The 25,478-nt window shown below is 30.1% G+C and overlaps 4 protein-coding genes and 2 non-coding genes across 6 annotated transcripts in view; 4 read left to right on the top strand and 2 right to left on the bottom strand.

Annotated features, from left to right (window-relative positions):
• The first annotated feature begins 412 nt into the window (after window positions 1–412).
• LOC148231230 (uncharacterized) lies at window positions 413–1,315 on the top strand. The gene is made up of 5 exons (XM_088195915.1): window positions 413–529; window positions 603–667; window positions 737–809; window positions 881–954; window positions 1,013–1,315. The coding sequence occupies exons 1-5, from the start codon at window positions 502–504 to the stop codon at window positions 1,313–1,315; spliced, it is 543 nt and encodes a 180-aa protein (XP_088052041.1). The 5' UTR covers window positions 413–501.
• A 5,917-nt stretch (window positions 1,316–7,232) lies between these two features.
• On the top strand, window positions 7,233–11,648 carry LOC148231229 (acidic amino acid decarboxylase GADL1). The gene is made up of 8 exons (XM_088194986.1): window positions 7,233–7,383; window positions 9,565–9,755; window positions 9,826–10,051; window positions 10,113–10,364; window positions 10,552–10,616; window positions 10,680–10,869; window positions 11,127–11,360; window positions 11,421–11,648. The coding sequence occupies exons 1-8, from the start codon at window positions 7,258–7,260 to the stop codon at window positions 11,607–11,609; spliced, it is 1,473 nt and encodes a 490-aa protein (XP_088051112.1). The 5' UTR covers window positions 7,233–7,257; the 3' UTR covers window positions 11,610–11,648.
• A 37-nt stretch (window positions 11,649–11,685) lies between these two features.
• Window positions 11,686–11,758, bottom strand: TRNAV-UAC (transfer RNA valine (anticodon UAC)). Its single transcript has one exon. It is a non-coding gene; the product is annotated as a tRNA-Val (tRNA).
• A 655-nt stretch (window positions 11,759–12,413) lies between these two features.
• Window positions 12,414–12,497, top strand: TRNAL-CAG (transfer RNA leucine (anticodon CAG)). Its single transcript has one exon. It is a non-coding gene; the product is annotated as a tRNA-Leu (tRNA).
• Window positions 12,498–12,540: 43 nt separating this feature from the next.
• LOC148231226 (venom protease-like) lies at window positions 12,541–14,899 on the bottom strand. The gene is made up of 8 exons (XM_088194987.1): window positions 14,725–14,899; window positions 14,565–14,653; window positions 14,362–14,498; window positions 14,162–14,298; window positions 13,421–13,589; window positions 13,112–13,356; window positions 12,895–13,055; window positions 12,541–12,830 (listed from the first exon to the last, which is right to left on the bottom strand). Exons 1-8 carry the CDS (start codon window positions 14,816–14,818, stop codon window positions 12,669–12,671), a joined length of 1,194 nt encoding a protein of 397 aa, XP_088051113.1. The 5' UTR covers window positions 14,819–14,899; the 3' UTR covers window positions 12,541–12,668.
• Window positions 14,900–19,245: 4,346 nt separating this feature from the next.
• LOC148231225 (semaphorin 5c-like) overlaps window positions 19,246–25,478 on the top strand; it is a 170,882-nt gene continuing 164,649 nt past the window's right edge. The window contains exon 1 of the mRNA XM_088194985.1: window positions 19,246–19,563. The gene's annotated coding sequence lies outside the window, so the exon portion shown is untranslated. The remainder of the gene's footprint in view (window positions 19,564–25,478) is intronic.

The raw sequence follows: 25,478 nt of genomic DNA, 5'->3' as shown, positions 1-25,478 counted from the left end.
CGGAAATTTATATTTTGTGAATTCTCGTCTCAAACATCAGCAAATTTCTCGAGAAAATTATCATAGCTTTTTTTGTCGAAAATTAAATATATAAATGTTTTTAATTGTTTTACAACGGCTGAATTTTTTTATTTCACTGCGTAAGAAAGAATTGGTCCGTGCCAGATATTTTTGCGCACATTTTAAAAAAAAGTACTATGACCGGGAAGTGATAAATAATATGGTGGATCTTATTTTAAATATACATATTATATAATGATAGGTAAATAAACAATTAACATGTTTTATTTAATATTGTGAAGTATATAGTTGTTATATTAAAAAAAGTATTATAACTGATTTTCCTGTTGAATAATATTTTTATCAGCAAATGTAAGTATCGTCGAAAATGTAATTGTTTATACACGAACGGGTAAGAGTAGTGCTTAGACCAAAATTATAAATGATTAGCGTTTGACAGAAGAGGTTCAACATACGTCATTTATTTACCAAAACGCTGAAATGTCATTTATAGGTTTAATTAAAACCGGTATTACTACCAAAATCGATTCGTTTATTATAAGTTACATGTATATGTATTTTATTATTAAAATAATTTATAGAACCTGGACTTGAAAATGAAGATGAAGCTTTAAATTTTCATGATACAATAAAATGCATAGTTAAGGTAAATTAAAATAGCAGTTTGCTAATTATAAACATAAATAGATGTAAAATCTGATGTTTTTATTTCAAGAACGAACAAATAAAAATAGAATATGATAGTAGTGACGAAAATAACATTGATAAAAATATTACGATTGAATTAAGTAAGATATGTGTATATTTGTTGATATTAGTTTTTACATTATTTTAGCTAACGATTATTCTACATTTTCAGAAAGTGATGATGTAAAAAATGAATTTAGGGCAAACATTGCTATGTTAACTTGCCAGCAGTCAAATGTTCAGACGGTAAATATAGATATTATATGATATTTATTATTTTTAATACATTATGTATTTTTTTTAGGAACCTGCACAAGAAATATCCAAAAATTTAGATAATAAATTATCGGATCTGCCTTCATACAATCTTCAAAATATACCCAACTATAATGACGAAAATAAAGAATATAATCTTAATTGTGATGTATGCTGTAAAGCATTTAAAACAAAACAAGTTCTTACTAGGCATAAGATTATTCACTCAAATTCACTCGACTTTAATTGCGAAATATGTGGAAAATCATTTAAAACAAAATTATATTTAGCACGGCACACAGTGTACGATTTGACCAATCTAGCTAGACAAAACTCAGAATCAGACGTATAGGATTTTAAATGGTCTCAAATTACAATTTAGAGATGTGGCAGCAAATAAAACACAATTTTGTTAATCCTACTAAATTTATTTGGATTTTAACAAAGTTTTTATGTGAGCAAAATTTTTTATGCTGCTTTTCTTAGCCAGTTTCCGTAACAAATAAATGTAAGGATCAGACGACATTAATAAATATTTAAATTAATCATAATTTGTGCGAACACGAGAAGTTTTTAATGTGTGACCTAATTTGACCTTCCTAATTTCTTTGTTTTTGCCCTTTGAAGCCTCCTCAGACATTTGTTCTATTATTTCTGCTCCGTGTATCAGGATCTTATGCAATGTAGCTGGCATGTTATACCACGGGTATAGGATGATATATAAGTCTCGTGTTTCCAAACAATATTGCTTAAATTTGTCCGGGTCCATTTTATAGCCAGACGCTATGACTAAGAATAGTAGATAAATTAAATTTTCTTTGATACTGGTGATACGAGCCGTTGCTTTAAAATCGTGAAAAACGCCCTTGCGGTGTTCCCATCGTTGCTCGTACCAAAATCTGGTTTAACTTTGTCTACTATGAGACTGATTTCTTTGAATTTACCCTTTATTTCATCCTTCTTCTTTTTCAGCATACATTTGCACAGTGAAATTGTTTGCAATAAATAAAGCCAACGCTTCTTCCGGGGTGTAAGACCGTTGTTATTTTTTCACGCTAATTCATCTCCGAGCTTTTTTATAACCAGTAGCTCGTTTTGGTAAAACTGTAGATACTTCCTCCATTAAATTAGCAGCGTCTCATTTTCCACTGGCTCGCACACTTAATTGTGCAGCAAAAAATAGCTGTGCATCGTTATATTTTTCCAATTGAACTTTGCGCTTTTTCGTTTTTGTACAACTATCTTCAAAACGCTTTTTCGGTCTACCAATACTGAAACTTGGTTTCGGTGACTATTCGTGGAACATATAAAACACTAATTCTTAATTTAACCTTTTTTCATAGACACTTAAAAATAAGTCTAATCGTACGAAGCCATTTCACACGAATCTTCTCACATTATTTTTTCAGAAAGGTCCATAAGGGCTTCTCCTGATCTTGTGTAAGAAGCAAATCAACAAATCTTGACTTTACAAACATAATAACTTTGTTTAATCTGCCTTTGGAAGGGATAGAACGCCAAAAGTAAAATAATGACTTTCGTGAAATTTGGGCACTTATAATGAAACAAATTAAAAATCTTTAGAATCGCACATAATCGCACAAAATAATTATGTTCTTAAAAAACTATAATGATGCGAGAATACGTTTAGAGCTTTGTCATGCCTTGACTCAACTTGACTACATACTTTAAGACCATCCAAAGTTAATTTTTTTGTTTTTTTTGTTGTTTTGAAAATGGTATATTTTAAGACAGTATTCCTAAGTATTCACGAATATTTTGGTGGATTAAAATGCAATGATAGATTGATAATTACCTCTAGTTGAAGAATCCATCACTAAAAAGTACTTAAATCACACAAAACACAGTAAGCCAAGCACAAACGTCAATGTTCACAGCTGCACTAAGCGGCTAATCGCGGCTACCTAGATCCAAAACGGTAACTTTGCCCATTTTTATTGAAGGGATCGCGACTCAAAAACTGTTTTGGAGTACGTTACCGCTTGTAGGGAACATTCAAGGGTATAGTAATATTAAAAAAAAGCAATATCTAAACATTATAATTTTAGACTTTTGTCCACCTAGATTAGTCAAATCGTATACTGTGCGGCATGCTGTAATTCATAATGAATCTCTCGACTATGAATGCGATACGTGTAAAAAAGCATTTAAAACTAGACATGCAATTTTAAAACATATGTATATTCATAAAAACTTGTTTTAAAGTTTTATTTGTAACGTGTGTGGAAAAGCATTCAAATCTAAAATTTGCCTCAAGCAACATGAAAGAATTCACAATGATTTATATAACTATGCATGTGATATTTGTGGAAGAGCTTTTAAAACTAAAGTAACTGCAATTCGACACAAGTTGATTCATAGCGATTCTTATGACCCTGAACAAATTCAGTGGGAAAAAAATAAAACTAATCAATCAAATTTAAAGCAAGAAATTTTCAAATGCGACAAATGCAGTAAAATATTTGAAACTAGGAAAGCTCTTACAAGTCATACAGTTAACGTTCATAACGAATCTTATGATTTTAAATGTAATATATGCGTAAAAGCGTTTAAATCCCGAACATATCTATCTCAGCATTTAATGAGTCATAATGATTCTTATGCTTTTGTGTGCGACGAGTGCGATAAAGCATTTAAAACCAATTCAAATTTAAAACGCCACAAATTAACTCATAGCGAATCATACGATTTTGTGTGTGACATCTGCGGAAGAGCATTCAAAACCAAAGAAGTGCTCGCAAGTCATAAAACTGTACACAAGGAAACCAGCGATTTTAAGTGTGATTTATGCGGAAAAGCATTTAAGACTAAACGCTTCCTCTTCTGTCACACGAAAACTCATGACGCAACATATGATTTTAAATGTGATCATTGTGATAAAAGATTTAAAACTAATCGATACCTTTCAAAACATCATCGAAGTATAAGACTCAGCGTGGTGTGCAAATGTGACACTTGCGTAAAAGAATTTCCGACTAAAAAATGTCTATTGTATCACATGCAGCTTCATAAAGCGTCTGTTAATTTAATTTGTGAGATTTGTGGTAAAGAATTTAAAACTAAGTACGACTTGTCGCGGCATGTGATGATTCACAGCGATTCTTATGCATTTGAATGCGACAAATGTGGGAAAACATTTAAAACCAAACAAAATCTCATGAATCACAAGAACATTCACAGAAAGAACGAAGAAACGCTCATATCTAGAATGTACGAAGAGGGATTTATAATTGAAAATTCCGATTTGACGCCTATAAAGCATAACGAAATGTGCAAGTGTGATAAGTGTGGAAAGACGTTCAAAAGTAGAGTTTCCTTCATGAATCATGTGAAGAAACATGATGATATTAATGAGGATCGCTTTTTTATGGTTAAGTAATTGTAAATATAAAGTAATTACATATTATGAGCACCTTGTACCTGAAAAAAAATTACTATTTAAATTTTAACATTTGTATGGACATATGTTATTCTAAATAATATTAAATATTTAAAAATATAATATTATACAGCACTCTTCTTTAGACTCTGCTTCAATGTAAGTTTTTACAACACAATTTCTTCTTCAATGTACCAAAAATTATTATTCTTTTAGGTTTTTATTTTTATTTTTTGGTAGCAAAAAAGAGTCACTGGTGAGAGAGACCTAGAAAATAAGACGTATGCAGCATAAATTAAACGCAAACATAATTGTGCATGCTGTTGGTTGTTTTTATTTTTGATATAAGCTTTTTTAAGAAAAATAATCATAGCCTATCTCAATAACTTGATGCTGGCCGAATCCCATTGACAGTTAATGTTATTTGTAAAATTTTATGAGTAAGCTGAAAAGATCTTTCTTTCAAATGAGATTTTTTATGGCTTATGTATTTTTAACGGGCACCAGCATTTGCACTGTGATATGGAAAAGCTTTTATAAAACAAAATTATAATATAACTAGCACATGACAATGTGGTTCACAATGAATCCCTTGTCTTTGAACGTGTCACATTTTGAAAAAATTTTGTATTATATTCGTGCTTACGTATTCTGCATTTTACATAGCATTTTCTGATAATGTTTGTTGTTTATTATCCAATTTTTGCATTACTGTCGTGTTGAAAGTATTTGTGGTTAGGGTTATAATACAAGTACAAAAAATATATAAAAAAATATTAAAATCTATTGGCCTGTCCATGTCATTATCGCTTGGTTTATTATATATATTTTCAAGTTTTTATTAGAGAAAGAGAATGTCATATTACAAATTATGATATAATCAACTAAATATTATAATTATTATACCTTTTTAGGAGAAAGAATATTTTAATAAATAAATTATTTATTACTTGATATTAAAATAAATATATTTATGTTAATCACTGTGTTTTATTCAATAATATAATTTCTTCATGTTTTTTAACACATCAATTTTCAATGAAAAATCATATTATTTTAACGCTCTTGATGTAAGAAACGTTACTTGTAAAGTGTTTTCTTCATTAAGCAGGTTGTAAAAGTACATCTTACAAAGAAGTGAGTCGCGTTTTTTGTTTTTTCTGTTCTTAATACTTTTTACAATATCTACTAAATCCTACTTTATATTATTTGTCCTTGTTCTTTTAACACTAAAAAGTTACAACTTGATTGTGTTTCGATAAACGATCTAGCTAGAGCAGTGGTTCTCATTTAAAATTTGGCTGTGGCCGCATTACAGACATCAATGATCCTATGGAAATGCCTTGTGGCCGCACCAAATATGGATTTTGAGATGTGGTAAAAATAGCTGTTCTATTTACATAAAAATAAATCAACTTATAAGTATATATTCAATAAAAGACAACATTTAAGCATATTTATTTTTATTTATTTAAAAGTAATTCAAATGGAAATTGTTGAACAGTTCTCTCTTCCAATATTTACTATGATATGTTTTTTGGTGGAATATTTGTTGGTGGCCGCATATGAGAACCACTGAGCTAGAGGCATGTACTATTTCATGTCTTGATAAAGTGTGGGTATCTTGGTACTTTAATACACACCTATTTGCTTGCTTACTGTTTAAAGTGGTCTACAACGTATATGCACTGTTCATAGTCGACTCAGAATTTTGTAACGAAAATACATTTCGTATTTCCAATTTAAGGGTATGTGCCACACAGCGCATAGCAATGATGCGCGTATAGAGGTCAATTCTCAAAAAATGGATTAATATGTAAATTTAACAACCTCGGCAAGTGATACTTAAATGCCGTGGGAGAAATACGAGACATCGCGTGAGGGCTGAAGAAAATGATGGTATTTGTTAATAAGCAGGGCGCGACGCTCAAAAACCACCGGTTTCACACTACCGCAGCGCTGTCCAACTTCACTTAATTCTTGGGCTATTTTTTCTTTTACAAATATTTCGGGGGTTAAAAAGTCTTTTGCTTTTGGGAGCTAAAATGTCATCTCAGACATTTTTGTTTGCACGAAATCGAAGATATTGATGTGGAAGACACGTGGTTCCATCAAGACGGCGCAACTTGCCACATATTGGGTGCAACGTTGAATGTTTTGTGTGAAAAATTCCCAAGTCGCAGTATTTCACGTTTTGGTGACGGCAACTGACCGCCAAGATCATACAATTTAACGCCGTTGGATTTTTTTTGTAAGGTTATGTCGTGTTGTCGTGTTTACGCCGATAAATCCGAAACGTTGGAGCACCTAAGAACCAACATTCACCAAGTTATAACCGCCTGATAGGTCTAGAGGCGGCCATTTAATTGTTATTATTTTTCATAATTAATGAAATAGATCAAATGTTCGAATAATAAAAAAAATAGAAGATATTCTTAAGTTTGCGTGTGTGTGGTTATTTTTTATAGTTCGGAAACTGAAGTTGGATCAACCTTTACATCATAAATTTTAAATCAATAGTAACTGTGAATAAAAATATGTGTGTCAATTAAAGTCAGTTTTTTTTATGTTACCTGTTTATCGCCGTGTTGTAGTGTACTCGAATAATACAATTAATATTTAATTAGTTTTTGTGTAAGTAAGAATCAGATCTCACGCTTTTGACCAGCAAGTAAATAAATGCCCCATCATGCGTTGGAGTCTACCGTTTGATTGGATGGTCAAATTTCGCAATATATATGCATCATAAACCAAAAGGGTTCGAAAGGCTTGATAATGACCCTCGTTATCGATAGCGGTTTTCACTGTTCGTTGGCTGCGCCGACGGATGTTATTCATTATATATTCGCCAATGTACAGAAATAAGTTCAGTTGTTCGCATACAATCCGACGAAATGGACGCTGCTGATGGCGTGAATTTTTTGGAATCCATTTTCACTATTTTGAAGGACGCTAGAGTCATCGGAGAAAACAAAGAAAGCGAAAAGGTCGTCACTTTCGAGCATCCACTTGTTTTAGACGTGAGTTTAGAAAATATACCATATAATTATGTATACAAACAATGGTGTTCCTATTGTACATTGAGTATCCAATGTTTTAGAATCTCTACAGTATTTATTTTTCATTTATTATATTATTTTTCTGACTGTGAAAAAGTAAATTACTATATATATATAATCCCTATTTTTGTTACACTGTTCGTTGCCTGCGCTGAATAAACTAACTGTTTCTGTTGCATTCCATTGAAAAAAACTTAAAATAACATAATAATAAAACATGATTATGTTCATATCGTTATAAGGTTGAACGAACTTGTTTTTTGCACCTAAAAAGTAAAAAAAGTGCTAATCGAATCAAAATGGAGGTATTCCATTTTTTTCGTTCTATTTATAATAAATAATATTTCCAGTAGAAATTAAATAAAAAAGGCATTTAACTTGTATTAAAATATTCAATATTTTAGATAATTTGGTTGATTTATGGTCGGTAATAATTTTGCAGCAGATGAATCAAATATAAGTATTCCATTGTTTTCTACAGAAAAAAATATTTATAAAAATAAAATGAATTAAATAATTTAAATTTAATATTTAAAAGGGATTTTAATTATTTTTGTAAGCATTTCTTTCTCTCTCAAATTGTAATTTATTTATAAAATATTATTGATTCGTTTAGTCTCGTAGCGCAATTTATTTTTTTATATTTTTGCATAAATTTTTATTTTTTGTAAAAAAAACACTGAGCACTAGGCCGTAAAGTCTAATTTTAAATTTATGCAAAGGGAGCTTAGTAGGCAATGTCGAAGAGTCGTAGAGTCTCGCATTTGTGAAAATAATGTTTCTTTGATCTCTGGTTCTTTGTAGTCAGTTGAGTGAGTGAGTCTTTATCCATTTTCGTATGCTTTATATGTTTCGATTTACGCAATATTTTGTGGAACCTATCTATCGCTCAAATCGATTTTCCACTATAAATTTGTTACTTTGCACTATAAATTTAAAATTTAACACTATAAATACTTTAGCATGCGGTCTATTTTTACATCTAATGACAGTTGCGAAACGTCAATTTTCTGTTCAAACCAAAACCTAACCTAAATGAGTAAACCAAAGTACAAAAAATAGACCGCACGCTACACGTGCGGTGTTTTTGTAGTGTAAAGTATTCAATTTACGTACTCGCTAGCTTCGTACCGACAGCAAGTAATATTTAAATGTAATGATTCAAGGTATAAATAATACATTCAGATGTATTATGTATTTTTGAATAATATATTTAGCAAAATTTCCACCACAATAAAAAATATCGGATTAAAATCTCGGTAAAGATCTTTTAAGGGAGCAAGATTCTGCAATTATACAAATAAATGCATATACTTGCAATAGTATTTATCGCTTTCAAACTATTTTTTTGTTAAATATAACATATTAAATATATTATTTTAGGAAAGGACTGTACAGCATTTTTTAGAATGGAGATAAAATAAATTGATTCATTCGATGCAAAATAATTGTTAATTTTCCCTGTTAGTTATATATTTTTTACATTTTGACTTTGAGAAAACACTCAAAAATTATTGTTTATAACAATCAATATCAATACATATAATAATTTATGATACGTAGTATTATATTTTGTATATATAGAAAAAAAATGAAATTTTAGAATTAAATATTACTCGATTTTTATTTTAGAATAAAAATATATGTTGTTGTAGTGTACTGTATATTTCGTTATATTTATATTTTACAATATATTCTAGAGCATACGGTTCATTTTGTTATTCAATTTTATAATTTACAGCTAAATGTGACGCATCTAATATTTATATAAACATTTTTTGCGTGGATATTTTTTTTCAATTGAATTTACATGTTTTTATACATGCAAAAATAACAAATTTTGCTCTTTGCATATCTATAAATGGAAGTTTAAATATAGTTTTTTTAAATATCCATATCTATACTAAAATAAGTATAAACATATAACAACATATGTTTTATGTTAACACAATGAATAAATATATTGTTTCAAGCGTATGAAGTAAGATAAATTAGTATTTAGAGTATCAACTGAATCATCAACTTTAATTAACCTTCAACGGGAATTAAATTCTGTCAGTATTCTAATTACTGCTACTCGTATTTGGGCAACTTATTTTTGTATTAGTAATGTACAAATGTTTTTTATTATTATTGTTATAGTCGATTTTGAATCTATCTCTTAAAGATGCTACAGATGGCACAAAAGACGAAGAGCTGCGAAAAGTGTGCTTGGAAATAATCAACTACAGTGTGAAGACAAGTCATAGTCGTTTCCATAATCAGCTCTACGGAGGCGTTGATATTTATTCACTAGCTGGAAGTTGGATAACGGATGCCCTCAATACCAGCCAGTAATGAACAATATTGATAGTAAGTCTATTTTATATATTAATATTAATTTTGATCATATTTTATATTTAGGTATACGTTTGAAGTTGCGCCAGTATTCAGTTTAATAGAACAGAAAATCCTCAGCAAAGCTTTCGAAGTATTTGGATTTCCAGAAGACGCTGATGGCATATTCTCTCCTGGCGGAAGCATGTCTAATATGTATGCCATGGTTTTGGCCAGATTTGAAGCCTTTCCCGAAATAAAAACCGAAGGAATGGGTTGCCTTCCCAAATTGGCAGTTTACACCTCGCAAGATGTACGATTTAAGAATTTATATTCAAGATATGATTGTTTTGTTAATTTTAATCAAATTTTAGAGTCACTATTCCATCAAGAAAGGATCACACTGGCTTGGTATAGGGACTAAAAATATCGTTTATATCAAAACAGATGCTAATGGAAGGATGATTCCGGGTCAGTTGAAGCATGAACTGGAAAAGGCTAAAGATAGTAATATCAGACCATTCTTTGTCAATGCAACCTCTGGGACGACAGTTCTTGGTGCGTTAGATCCTTTGGATGAGATTGCTGATATTTGTAAGGAGTACGGCGTTTGGATGCATGTGGATGTAAGTATACATTTTATTGAAGGCGAAGATATTGAGATCAAGTTGCCTTTTAAGGGACGATCAGGAAATGGAGCTCGACAGGTATCGTAATTGAACCTGCGAGCATTTCCGTTCACCTTTTCGATTGATAACAGGCGTGTAAGTATGCGATAGCTTCTTATCTTTGTTTTTTTAATGTAAATTTCAGGCATGCCTCGGTGGAACGCTGAAGCTATCAAAAAAGTACAGTTACCTGCTAAACGGTATTCAAAGGTGAGAATAATTTAAAATGATGTGCCAATTTATAAGATAAGAGTTACTTAATTTGTATTACAGGGCTGATTCTATAGCTTGGAACCCACATAAGACTTTGGGAGCTCCTTTGCAATGCTCGATGTTTCTAGTTAGAAAAAAGGGATTATTACACGAGTGCAATTCGGCTACAGCTCTATATCTCTTCCAGCAAGATAAATTCTATGATGTATCATACGACACAGGCGATAAAAGTGTGCAATGCGGTAGAAAGGTATAAGGATATTAAATAAATAAAAATGACTGAAGAAGTATAGAGTACGTATACTACAGTGGCATCAATTTTAATTTTTGTGCCACGGTATAATGGCTGGCTAAATTAATTTTTCTCAAAAATTTTGAGAAAAAATAATTTAGCCAGTCCTGCGTGTGGGTATCCTGATAGCGATAATCTATTATGCTAAGTTCTCTATATTTCTTCGGTGATTGATTAATAACTTGGAATTAATCATTATTCTCGATTGGATTTAGGTAGATGCTTTCAAGCTATGGTTGGCCTGGAAGGCTCGCGGTGATGCAGGGCTTGAAAATTTAGTAGACAATGCCATGGAAAATGCCTATTATTTCAGAGATAAGGTTTCTGAAAGATTGGGCTTCGAATTGGTCATTAAAGAAAATCAATTCACCAACGTATGCTTCTGGTATGTGCCTTTGTGTATGAGAGATACAGAAAGAGATGACGAGTGGTGGAATCAGATGCATAAGGTTTGTAATATAAAATATTATAATTTAGATGTTGTATTGATGAAAATATTCAATTTACAGGTTGCTCCTAAAATTAAAGAAAAAATGATTTTGAAAGGATCTTTGATGATTGGTTATACACCGCTGGACCATAAAGGCGTGAAGAACTTCTTTAGAATGGTAGTCACTTGTCATCCTCCTGCTACGAAGGAAGTTATGGATTTTGTGATAGACGAAATTGAAAAATGTGGAGAAGAAATTAAATTTTAATATGTTTAATTTATAAACTATTTATAATAAAAAAATATTTTTAATTCCTAATTTCATTTAAAAAATACAAAAGAAATGGTTCCGGCCGGGATCGAACCGGCGACCTTCTGCGTGTAAAGCAGACGTGATAACCGCTACACTACGGAACCGAGTGACGGGAAACTCAAAATCAAGCTATTTGAAGCGTAATGTTTATTTTAGTAATGTTAGGATTATCTATGACTTTTATATTCATTATAAAGTGGTGTATTTAAAATAGTTTATTTCACTAATATTTCAGTAGCAAATTATTTTTTATGACCTTATTTTGACCTTAGGTAACATTTGTTGTTGTCGATGAACTATAGCATTTTAATTTCTAGAACCGGGTTTTATTATTATTTATTAGATAAAATTTATCTCAAAATACATTTATATGTATTTTAATTAATATAACTTATGGTAAATATTATCAACGATAAAAATAACATAACATAGAAAGTATTTTGAATAAATTCGATTATCGATCAGAGGTTCTCATCTCAAAGATTGCGCTAGTTTTTAGTATAGTACATCGAATCAAATTCGACATCTGAAAATATTCATACTAATGAAATAATTTTGAGGTTAATGTAAGATTAAAAAGTTAGGTTAGGTTTACATAGCATCGTGAATGTATAGTATTTTACATATCAAACGTTAATGAAAATACTAATTTAGATTTTTTTTATGTAAATGCATTGTTCAATTTCCATAATTAGCAACATTTAATATTTTTATTACTTCATTCTCACCAGTTCTGTTATTTGGAATGTGTACCTTCACGTCAGGATGGCCGAGCGGTCTAAGGCGCTGCGTTCAGGTCGCAGTCCACTTCTGTGGGCGTGGGTTCGAATCCCACTTCTGACAAATATTTTGCATTTTTTTTTTAATTTCGTAAATAAATAAAATCTCTAATTTAACTAAATTTATTTTTAAATACACAATATACCTAATAAATTTTGATTCACAGTATTTAAACAGTTTGATAAATGTTTGAACAAATGTTTTCAACAGATGTTCAAATAAATTATTATATTTTTATAGCGCAGTATTATCATCGATCCAATCTTGATATTTATCTACTCTTGTATATATCGCAGGACTACCAATCATTCCACAGGCAGTTCCCCATGATACGATTCCAATAGTAGTCCACCTCCCGGAAGATAAACGATACATCAGAGGACCGCCGCTATCTCCCTGAAATAAATCTTATTAACACCAGTACAACATTTAAAAGTAATGCAAATGATAAAAATATAACTTGGCAAGAGTCCTTTCTTTCTTTATATCCTCCTGCACAAAAAGAAGTATGAGGAACAGTTTGTTTTAAAACATTTTCACAATTGGCTTGGTCCCATATCGGTAAATCAACTTCCATCAATACATCACTGTAAGCTTCTCCGAATCCTAATGTACCCCAACCTATAACATACACAATAAATATCCAATTACATTATTTAAATAATATTTAAAAATACCGATCACTGTTGCAGTCTTGTTAACGTAATTCATATCAGAATCCGGCAGACATATCGGTGAAATGAATTCATTGAAATTCACAGGTCTGTTCATCATTAGTATTGCAATGTCGTCTATAAAAGTATTATCTTTATAACCGGGATGTTGTGATATTTTTATAATTCTAAAGTCTTTTGAATCCGAGTCATCTTTACGGGTGAAGTCGTATTCTCCAAGACGCACTCTTACTTCTTGCGGCTTCAATCTGAAATAATAATTCAAGTTAATGTTCATTCAATGTTTAATTTTGTCTATATTATGAGCTTTACCCCATTATACAATGAGCTGCAGTCAAGACGTGTCTATTTGAGATTAGTACTCCTCCACAAAACTGATTTAATCCAAATCTCATCAAGGCAACCATCCATGGATAATCTTTAGGATCAGCTGGTCTTCCACCAACAATTTTTGGATTATACTTTTTAGTTACACCGCAAGCTTGCAATAAAATAAATTTTAATAAATTTATCGAAAACTCAAACCATTTCTTATTACTTTTATAAATTTGATTATAGATGTCAGTATATTTACCATAAAATTAAATTTCAGTCGAGCTTAAAACCTAACTATATTGCATTTTGCTGAATTTTAATAAATATTAAATCAATTTGTAAAAGGGTATCATTTAGTAGTGAAATCAAGTACTAATTTAAAAAAAACAATTAACTAAAACTGATATTATTCAGAAATCACAATAAACATATAATTAAAGTAAATTGTATTTAGGGTATTGATTTGTTATGAAATAAATATACAGGCTTATAATTTTTTTTATAAATAACTACGGTGACAATAGCGTGTGGTCTACAGTTACATATGCGGTCTACTGTTCAAACCCAAACTTAACCTAACTTTCATTAGGTTAGGTTCGAGTTTGAATAGCATATGGACATTTCGCAACAGGTGATGTGTTGCCTTACTTATTTATTTATCTATCTTATTTTTAAAAAGAATGTGCTTTTTCCCTATCTCATAAAAAATAATGGTTTCTGAAACTAAATAATACAGACCTCCTATATCTTGAATATTTTCCGATATAACATTTCCACTTGTTACTATCTTCGGCTGTATTGTAAGTTCTTTACTTAAATCAACGTTATCTTCTGTAATTTCCTGTTCAGTATCAGGACAGCACATTCCATAAAACCTTTTAATAAAATCTTTATCATATAATACTTGGTAATTAAATAATAATATTATTAATACTGACATTCCCCCCATATTGCAAAAAGACTGCGACAAACTCAAGAAGTTTGACCGCATCTCTTCTAAAATGCAGTAACGTACTGGCTTACAATGACCTGACCTATTTCCTGGGGCGATGCAAGTTTTATATTCCTCAGTATCCTAAAATAAATTCAGGTTATTTTGTATAAATGCTAAAATTTTAGATATTAGTTAAACAATACTTACCCCGAATAAACCAATAGATATGAATCGTTTTGAGCGATAATTTAATTCAGGGGAAAATTTATAATTTTCGTTATTCAATATAGAAGAATCTACGTTTAAAATATTTATTAGTGATTTTAATGCATAATAATTGCATAAAAATAAAACCAGGTCGCATTACCGCCTGTTATTAATACACCGCAATCAGTGACAATAATTATTTTCAATAACAGAAAAATACTGATGTCGAATAAACAATTGCGTTTAAGCAACATATTGGGTTTAGTAAATTTTTTTAATATTGATTAAATTCGTTGCAGAGGTAAACCGCACTCGTGAGAAGTTCAGTTCGCACTGATCTAATTACGAACACAATAAGATGATTAAATATTAAAGAATGAGGTCAAAAAAATACTAAACATCCATTAAAATAGTCTTATCAAATTTGTCCTACTTTTGTATCAGGTACATTTCTTTGAATTTGACCTTTAAACTTTTTTTTGCGTTGAATAATTTCACTGAAATGCGTATACCCGTATACATAGCCGGAAAATAAAAATTTAGGTACTACGTCATTACTATTTATGCGAAAATTATTTTGAAATATACTTTTCATATTATATGAAAAGTGCTCGAAATTTGTCTAGTATTAAAAACTTCTACTCATAAAACCGACATGGACAAATGGCCGATTTGGACAAAAATCCGACATAAATAACGAGTCTAAAAATTAAAAAAATATCTCAATTTCATACATAAATATGTAGTTCTTAGCAAGGGATAATCGTTACGTTACAATTCCTCAAGATTCATTTAATGAGTCATAAAAGCCTTTTGGATTTTTATTAAATATTAAGGATCTATTGTTAACAGCACCTATAATAAAATAAGTTCATGTAAGATAACCAAAACACAAAACAGTTTTAAATATCAGATGCCTATAAATTTTATTGTTGTCATTAGATTTGTGCAACACCAGAAGCATACATTATCTTGAATATTTTTAGATAAAAAGTAGAGATTCCAGCATCGCGTCAAATTACACGTTGGGGGAAGAGAAGCCAGATAAAAAAATCATTTGGAACCTAGCAACTCGCTTCTGATTTGAAAATACGATTAGTCTTGTACTCGTATCCAGCGGAGCTTAAAACAAATCGACACAGACGACAATATAGAAGTCTAGAGAAGGCAGCCGCTTCTACTTCGATCGCCATATCTGGTCCAGCCAAGCAGTCACTTTGAGTCGCCTAGTGTTTAACATGATTTTCGAGATAAATTCGTGGCTTTTGTAATTTTACTTAAAAAAATGTGTGTGCAATATTGGCATTTATTTTGTTTTTAAGCGTGAAATGGTTCTGGCATAATTTTATTCTCGATAAATTAACTTTATTTGGTACTTTCTTGGCCAAATATTCTAAACAACTCTCACTCGCTGCTGTTCGTTCGTACCTAACCTTTAAAATACAGTTATAAATGGCATGTAACAGCAACCCATAACGTTTTGCTACATAAATACGATTTAAAAGGCGATAAGCCTTTGAGTAGTGAGTTCATTTATACACATTTGACAATGGGAGTGAGTTAATTTTACGTATTTTTTCGTACTTATTTTTGTTGTTACTTATTTATTATTGTTTTATATTGCATTTATAGTAAATTAAATAAAAAAAATCAGTGATTCGAAATGATTTATTTTACTAACTTCAATATTTTTAAATTTGGTTAATTTGTTTTACCCATTTTTTATATAAATCCAGAGGCTCTCACTATTTTTTTATAAACTTAATATTAAATATTTTATGTTATAGTAATTAATTTCGTACTCTTTAATTTATTGGTATTATTTTCTATAGTAATCATTTATATTAAGTCATTTACATGTAAGTTATATTATATTTAATTTATATTTATATAATATTAATTTTATATTAAGTTAATATTATTAAATTTATATTATATTATTATTATCATTTATAATATGTAAGTCGATACCACTCAAAAGGTTAAAGGTTAGGTGCGAACGAGCGGGAGTGAGTGAGCGTTGGTCAGAATATTTGGACCGCGATAACAGGAAAGTACCTTTATTTTATAATTGAATTGCAAGGAAGATACTTTTTTCCAGTTTTATCCCTGCTTCATAGGGATCATCCTTATTTCTGAACCATTTGAATATATTATATTTCATAAAATCAGGTAATTCTTTAAAGTGTAATATTTACTAACCTGCCACATTATTCAATCGCTAAAAACAACTTTGCCTTGTAATCTGTCGGCGTTCTCATTTGGCTATTTGTTAATTTTGACATTTTATCTATCGGTCATTTTTACGTATCGGCTTTTAGTCAAAGTCAAAGTCGGCCATTTGTTCGGATCCCGTAGCAAACGTAAAAATAATTCGTCAATGATCAATAAAAAAACTGTTATTTTTCCACAACATTCATTGAAAAAAATAAACTCTTGAGCGTATATTGAAATAAAAAAATGCATCGGAATTTTATAAAACGTTCATTTTTTATATTTTACTTTATAGACATTTTTCAAACGCCTTTTTGAAGTCCACAATGTCGTTTCGGTTAATAAAAAATGTTTAAACGATTCCGATTGGTAATAAATAAATTAGCATATTAATATTCTATGGCGTTTTATAGTTAATAAACGTCTCGAGTGCTGACCCGACCCTTGCGAGATATCGCTATGAAAAAATCCAAAATTCTTATAGAGTTCGCACAAATACGCCTGTCCTTGAACTATAACGGACGACCTCAAGAAATAGAAGAAAAAGATCCGATGCAACCCACATGTGTGTAGTCACTTACCTGGCAGACCCACAAAAAGTTTGCCCTGGCTCACTCGGTCCAGATGCGTATAAGATTAAGGAAAATAGTGCCAGCAATACTCCACCTTATGACAAACGTATGTAAGGATACGTTTGGATGTAGAGTTTTTCTTATACGAAGTTTAGCATGCAAGTTTGTGTCATCGAGCGCTTTCAAAAATATTATTTTTTGAGAACCCATCACGAAGATTATTATTATGTGGGCTTTGTACCTGTTCTGACAAACTGAGTGGTCTGCATTTGAAGCGAACCAAAACAGTTTTCAAACTATGACAGGGATGGGACGTTTCAAAATATTGCAAATAAACCATTTATCTTTGTGTCTCTAGGTAATATACACATTTTAAGTTATATTTTATAACGTACATCCCATTACAATCTATCGGTTTTCCTATGCGCATTCATTAGTCCTTAATTTATTTTAACACTTTACATGCCGCGCGGCTACACGGCTAAATTCCACCAGATGACGGCACCTTTATTAAGATTTTTACGTATATTATATTATTGATGTTACTTAAAATGCATTATGTAAAATATTATATCAAACATATTAAAATTGCATATTAAAGTACTTGAAATACTTAGAAGACTTAATGTTATTTGATGGATGAATTTAAGAAATGATCTAGATGGAAGTTATATCTTCACTCTGTATGTTCTGCAGAAAGGTGTTGATTTCTAAATATTTTATTTGCTCTACTTGCAGATATAAATATATTTGATTAAATAAGCTATGGCGACTTAATTAAGGGAATTAATTTGGCATAAACATGAATGAACGCGGATATGCTATATAGCGATATGACGCGAAATTCTCCTCGCCAGCGCAATTAACGTTTGTAGAACAGGATTTATTATGGTCTGGTATGGCTAAAATAAAATGCATAATTTTAACAGTAGTTGAAAAAAATACTTAGTGTGCAAAATATTTTTGGCAAAAAAAATTGTTCATTAAATCAGTTTTTTTACAAAATTACAAAATAAGTTTTGCTCTCGTCTCCTGTTTTTAATCGGTAAGAGTCACGAAACAAAGATTCTCGTATCTCGCATATAAAGTGCTAAAATAAGCACTTTTCTGCAAATGATAGTCGCCGCTCCCTGGTATGTTCCTAATGACGTTATACATAATGACCTTTACATATAATCGATAAAAGACAAACTAACGAAATAATACACGTCATACAGGGACTAAAAATCCACCCAAACAAAATAGATGACTGTAAAATACTTGACTGTAGAATTGAGGACACCAGACGACTTAAAACAATTTAGACTATCTGAAATATTTGACAGATATAGCAAGCAATAAATTAAAAATAGTAAATTACTTGTAAATTGTAAAAATAACTATGAGAGGTATCCAATGGAATATCTTCTTTACATTCAGGTACTTTCAAAAATACTTTATACGCTGGTACTTTATTGTGTTGTATACGAGTAATAATATAAATCAATACGAAGACATTGTACAAAAAACTTAAAAATATATATAATTTTAAATGTAATTTGAACTTGAATTCGAATGTCAAAAATTGGTTTCGAACATTTCTATATAAATTTATCAAAATTATTATTTCATATTCAAACTTCATCAATATTTCTCGTGAAGAAGCATTTTTGTTGTCAAATGTGTAATACATTTTTTAATATTAATTACCTAACCTTAGTTATTATCTTAACCTACAAAATTTTTTTTTTTTAAAATTATCTTAGTCTGAATTTACTTGACAAAAACATTTTTGTGGATATGTGGTCCAACGCAACTGTAAATAAAACGTATGCAGGAATAATGTACGCAGCGAATGCCCGCGTCCCACCGATTGGAAATCTCTGCAGCGAGCTGGCCGGTGAACTTTTCTGTTTAGGTTTAGTTCGGCAAGGACGCTTGACAGGAGTGCCGCTCGTCGGTCGCACTTCGCGCGCGCGTTGTTTATTATAACTTTTTCGAACGCGGGAAAGCGATCTATAAACAAGGATAGCATTTTTGTCAACCGGCTACATTAAACAAACACGATCTATCGGTTTTCAAACAATTTCGGGAGTGAGTGCCGTGAATTCGCGAACGCGTCGATTTTACCCAATTTTGTGAGCGCAAACGTGATTTAAAAAAGATAAATTTCAGTGAGGATTTGTGAACAGTGCATTCAGTGTGAATACAATTAAAGTACATGCAGATTTTAGGTAAATATTTTTTTCAAAATGAATTTTGTTTTTATATTATTTATCGTTTGAATATCAATGGTCCAAAAAGGTGTTGTTATGATCGTAAACGTGTACAATATTTATATTGTACAATTATGTTTTTATTTAAGACTGATTATATATAACGCATAACAAGCGTTTATCTTTGTTGATAAACTACCAACTCTTACGACTAAAAATAATCATTTTAAATCAAACGCGATAGGGTTACCATTATTAAAATATAAATGGAAACATTAATTATTTATTAACTTGAAGATTTCAAGTATTTAATTAAATATTCACGGGACAACCTATTTTTTAAGTAAAATCTGCATATAATAAATAAATATTATATAAACAAATAGCAAGGTCATATGATTTTTTAAAGTGCAAAGATCTCTATAAACCCACATTAGTAAAAAATAGATTTACTTGGCAGTGTTTCTACAAAATATACAGATTTTTTTGAAGTGACCTTTTCAAAATAATTATAAAAATAATAATATATTTCTCGAAACCCTCGACAAAATGTCATTAGGGCCTGTTTCAAAGACGTCATTTGAGGGGCGGAGGGGCAGGTAGGGGTATTACCGTATTAATACCGAGCGTTCCCACTGCGATGACATGATTTTATTGCTTTTGACGTGGATTTTTGACTTCTGAGAAGGAATAATTGTTTTTTGCGCTTTCATATTGGTCAAAATTCGGTTTAGATATGCTCCATTCGATTCTAACTTATTGTAAATCGTAATATCACTATAAAAATGAACGCTAGATAACCCAGGGTTTTCACTGCGACGGCACGATTTTATTGCTTTTGACGTGTATTCTAAACAGAATAAAGAATATACATCTCAATGAAAAGGAAATATTGAAAAAACTACTTTCCCCCTCCCCCCCTTCCCCATAGAAAAAGCTGATATGACGTCTCTAACCTGTTTAAATTTACTTTCATTGTTCTTCATATATTTAATTTTGCTTATTATGAACTGGGAACTAAAAATAAGTTTAACATACTTAACCGTTTGCATTCTGTAAGGACGCTGGTGTATGCATACCAACGACGACATGAATGCCGCTAGGACGCGGGTGTCCGCTCCTAGTTTTGTAATTTTTTTTGCTTACTTACTTATATAATCTGTATTTATTTTGTTCCTTTAATAAAAAAGTAGTTAAAATTTTCAGTAATATTTAAAAAAATATATTTATAAAATCATGTATATTTGCAAAAAAAAGTTTGGTATTCCTAGCATACACCGCCTAATTTCGTTTGGCACTAAAATGATGAATACGTAAATTGGTATAAATAATATTGTATAGTTTATTTAACTATGTTATATTTTATATTTTTGGCGAACGGATGGTGACGGGTAGCATTTAAACACAGATTGAACCGCTGTAGTGATAGTTTATAATTAGTTACATAGTTATTATTAAATATGTGATATAACTATGAGAAATTAGCAGACGAGGCAGCGCCGGTCGTAGTTTTCCCGCCGAGGTCCGCCAAAGTGTATTGTCCTATGTCGCAGTAGCAGTGGGAATGCTCGGTACCTCTACCCAAATAACTGAGTAGGATATATATAATTTTGTCAAGCAGCGCGAAATTTATAGATAAGTTTACAAAAAATATCTGTGATTGATTGCGCAACTCTAAAATATAAGATTTTTGCCAAGTATTTTTTTTAAATATATTTTTTTAAAGTGTATATGTGCCGTGCAGCGCAAAATGTTTTGATGTCTAAAAATATTCGATATACAAATTAGGCTTTTTGCTGTCAAAGTAATCTGTAAGGTTCAACTAATTTCTTAGTTCTTATTATTTATCTTAACTTCCATTTATAAACTATATGGTTATTAACCAGTAAATTTTTATAAATCGCTATTTTATCAAAAAAATACAGATGTGAATTTTACCGCGCAGTGCAAATTGTTTCGATGACTTAAGAGTAAATTGCTATTTTATTTACTTTTTAAAACAATCATATACGAGAATTTCATAAAAATATATTCCTTTGACAATTTAAAGGATGATATTGTTTCATTTTAATTCAACATCCAAATTTGGCTTTTTGTTGTCAAAAAAATCTTCTAGGTTAAACCGATTTCTTAATTTATTTTATCTTGCTATTAATATTATAATTTACCTTCCTTTTTAAACCTGTGACCTAAGTATGTATTTTTTTGTATTTTAAATTTTTTATTAAGCGTTTATAAAATATCGATTAAAGTACATTTCTTATATGCAAGTTTTAAAGCTTTTGTAGCTCATATAAATCATAAAATTGACATATGCCTTGTTTAAGAAGTATCTATTTTTTTAGCATTACTTTGATTTTTTTGGCTAATTAATTAGTATATTCTTATGCAATTTTATTTGTGGGTTATTAAGCTTTTAATTCCATTCTATTTGGGGGTAATTTCCTAGGGTTCACCTGCACCTACAAATAAGACTGAACATTCTTGTGTTAAAAATTAAATAAACGCTGGTTATGAACAAGGTCCTGTAAACATACAAATAAATGCATATACTTTTGAGGGTGTCAATAGCTTTGTGTGCCTCGATACCTTGCTAACAAGCACTAATAAGTCAGTGAAAAGATCAAGCAACGAAATAGTGTCAGAAATACAATGTTATTTCGGTTATTTTTGTATTTAATCAAGTAAAGTCATGACGAAGAAAATTAACAGCGTTAATTGAATATAACATACAGTTGTCAACCCTATTATATGGTAGTAATAAGCGATTAATATATTGTTTGATCTAAATACTGAATAGCTGCGTTTCTCATTCGTTATCTCTGATATCATTTACACTCGGTTAAAATGTTACAATTTTATCAGTCGACAGGTCGACAACCGTTTTTGTGAGACTGAAGATAACTTGGAGCTCGCAGTGTCCGCCTTCAGCGCTGCCGTCGTATACCTCTTATCTTTCTCTTCCTATTGTTTATTTGTCGAGACGTCTGCCGCTTTCATAATTTATGAAAAAAAGATAAAGCATACGCCTTTGCTGCAATGCAGTAAATTCGCACTGAAGAGATTGCATATGCATATTTAAAATTCATTTGCGGGGCCTCGACACGCAAGTGTTTTTGAAGACCGATCGTACGCTATCAAATCGCGTGGGCCGCTATTCTCAGGCTACTTTCGTTCTTTTGGAGCCTCAACTTGGATACGACCGGTTGGACCTCTAAGAGGGACCTCGCGTCAAAGATTGCGGATCTTACACAAGAAACGTTTCAATTAAGCGCCAAATCTGCGATATCAGTAAAATCTACTCTAATGCTTTTTAGCCGATTTAGTTAATGGGTTTACAAGGATCAAATTGTATATTGATAACATATATCTATCTAGATTGATTTTTAAAAAACGGCAATTTGATAATGAATCTGAAGGTTGTTCGTTTTTTATAATATGAGATAAACGCTTACCTGTTAACTTTAACGATCTTCCTCGAAAGCAATTTTAAAAAACGGTTAGTAGTTTCTCGGTATGAAATTAAGGTCAGGAAATGGCTGTGGAAGCGGTTAACACCCAGGTATTATGCATTTTGCTTGTTTAACTAATCTTTCGCGAATAAGTAATATTGTTCCATTGTTCAATTTTGCGTTAACTTTTTTTTTTAAATTTTATTCATAAACATAAAGCGGAAGCTATGTATAATGGCATGACGTATAGAATGTTATATTTATACATAAATACATCCTTTTTTTATTACTTGATACATTCGACTACTTGAATGCGTGCAAAGTTTCTGATCTTGATGAAAAGCTTATTTATTTATATATTAAACGTACGTAAGTTTATCATTGCGATTTTATTAGTATCATTATAATTCAACAACTTCCAATCTTTCCAAGTTTACTCTACTTGGTCACTGAAAGGCATTGCTAATTTGAACTAGATTTCGAAGCGAGTGTTTTTTTTTGTAAAGCAATTGTTTTTAAATAGAGAATAACGTAGATGAATAGATTATGATTTTTCGTGTAATTATTTAAGAATTACTAATTAAAAACAATAATGATTTTTATTTATTGTAAGATTATTTAATACATAATGTGTTAAAAAAATTATTTTAAATATATATACTTATTGTTTAAAGAGATAATAACACCTATGAATGTCAAAAATAATCGAACTTTAATTACTTAATTTAAATAGATTCGCGGTATTAATTAAAGAATATAAAATTATTATTAATATTTATATTATAAAGTCACACTGAATTATATAAAAAACGAGTTACATCATTGGTTTCGACTCAATTAATTTTTCATGAATAATATTAGTAGACATGTAGTTGTTTATATATATAATTATATGTATGTTCATTACACAAATTACGTGTATAATTATATTACTTCTTAGTGACCTTTTTTAAAATTTAAATTCAATAACTAAGGAAAAGAACTTGCTCTATTATTGTATTAAAATATCACATTTCAGAGGAGCTATACATTATTTTTTTAAGAATTTTCAATAAACTAATGTATAGCATATGTATAAATAAATATTTTTTATTACCCTTTTTTTTCGGTGTATAAAAATCCTCATTTTCCGGTGATGTAAACTTGGTGCACATGTAAAAATTAGTGATTTTAAATTACGAAATGCATTGGCCATCGTGATTATTCTGTATACATTGCTTCAAAAACTGATCCAGATATATTATTTCACAGTATATTTATTTTTCTTACGTCCGATAATTACTTAATATGTCACCAGTGACTAATACCTGAAAGACTTTGGTCATATTTGAAAGACCCAAATATTGATTATTATTTAATTAAACTTTAATCGAACATTACACATAAGGTTAGGTTATTTTTTTCTATTCTCACTAATTAAAAATAATAGAGAGAGACACTAGATTTCAGTCTAGTATCTCGCTATTTAATAGGCGTTGATTGTGTTTACCCCTTTGTAACGCATTCGGTTAACGCCTAATATTTTTGCATAAGTTGTGATTTTTTCTGGTCGTCACGGGGGTTGTGTGGTCATTGTCTCGTTTCCTTGTTGATGGATGTAAATTAGCGCGAGTTTTAAGAATAAGACCACATTAAAGTAGAATTAATATTTGCTGAAATTGCGGTTAAACAGAAATTTTGTAATAAATCATTGTTAAAAAATAGCTCATGTGCAAAAAATAAAAACATAAAATGATAAAATATTGCAATATATAAGCAATTAAATACATCGGTAATATGTATTAATAATGATTATATAAATGTAATTAAAAAAGGATTTTAAATATAGTGTCCAAAGAATGTTTTGAGAAACTATGAATTTTATTAAAATTTCTTTAGAAATTATAGAAAGGATATTTAATTTTAGATATAAGTAATCTTTTCAAAGTTATAATGTTATGTAACTACCTGATAATATTCCTTTGCTGCATTATTCAGACATACATATGTAATACATATGATATGAAAATCTCATACCTACAAAACAAATTATCATAGAAAAGCGTCTAATTAATATTTTACTGTAATACCGAAAGCAGCATAAAACGCGTGAAAAATTTAATAACTTTTATAGCGAGATATATTTATAATAGTAAAATTTACTATTATTTAATTTTATATAATTAAAAAAAATCACACTAATCGACAACTATGGATTTCTTTAATTTTAAAATGCTTTTTAAAAAAAAATAGTGAAAAGAAATACAGCATTATAATTTGATACAAGCTACTGGTTTAATATTTTATAGCTAGCAATATGAAATTACAGTATAGAAAGAATACAAAAAATCTCTCTAAGCATCTCTATGAATTTATAGTATAAACGTGTCTTTGTGAAATTCTGAAGATAGTACTTGTACATATTTATACCAAAACGAAAAGTTATAAGAAAGCACCATTATTAAATTTCGTATTAACGTAACATAATACAAAATTGTTTTA

The sequence above is a fragment of the Plectrocnemia conspersa genome, unplaced genomic scaffold (genome assembly GCF_051122295.1).
Source record: "Plectrocnemia conspersa isolate PC_06_02 unplaced genomic scaffold, ASM5112229v1 ptg000010l, whole genome shotgun sequence".
Taxonomy (NCBI): domain Eukaryota; kingdom Metazoa; phylum Arthropoda; class Insecta; order Trichoptera; family Polycentropodidae; genus Plectrocnemia; species Plectrocnemia conspersa.
The sequence above is the reverse complement of the archived record's forward strand: the minus strand, read 5'-3'. Positions and strand labels throughout refer to the sequence as shown.

Bases quoted from the DNA above. Each gene is read 5' to 3' on its own strand.
- LOC148231230 (XM_088195915.1), top strand. From the start codon at position 502: ATGTCATTTATAGGTTTAATTAAAACCG. The intron at 530-602 runs GTATTACTACCA...AATAATTTATAG, and splicing joins TATAGGTTTAATTAAAACCG to AACCTGGACTTGAAAATGAA. The intron at 668-736 runs GTAAATTAAAAT...TTTTATTTCAAG, and splicing joins CAATAAAATGCATAGTTAAG to AACGAACAAATAAAAATAGA.
- LOC148231226 (XM_088194987.1), bottom strand. From the start codon at position 14,818: ATGTTGCTTAAACGCAATTGTTTATTCGACATCAGTATTTTTCTGTTA. The intron at 14,499-14,564 runs GTAAGTATTGTT...AATTTATTTTAG, and splicing joins TATCTATTGGTTTATTCGGG to GATACTGAGGAATATAAAAC. The intron at 12,831-12,894 runs GTTATATTTTTA...GATTTATTTCAG, and splicing joins AAAGAAAGGACTCTTGCCAA to GGAGATAGCGGCGGTCCTCT.
- LOC148231229 (XM_088194986.1), top strand. From the start codon at position 7,258: ATGGACGCTGCTGATGGCGTGAATTTTTTGGAATCCATTTTCACTATT. The intron at 7,384-9,564 runs GTGAGTTTAGAA...TTATTGTTATAG, and splicing joins AGCATCCACTTGTTTTAGAC to TCGATTTTGAATCTATCTCT. The intron at 10,870-11,126 runs GTATAAGGATAT...GATTGGATTTAG, and splicing joins GTGTGCAATGCGGTAGAAAG to GTAGATGCTTTCAAGCTATG.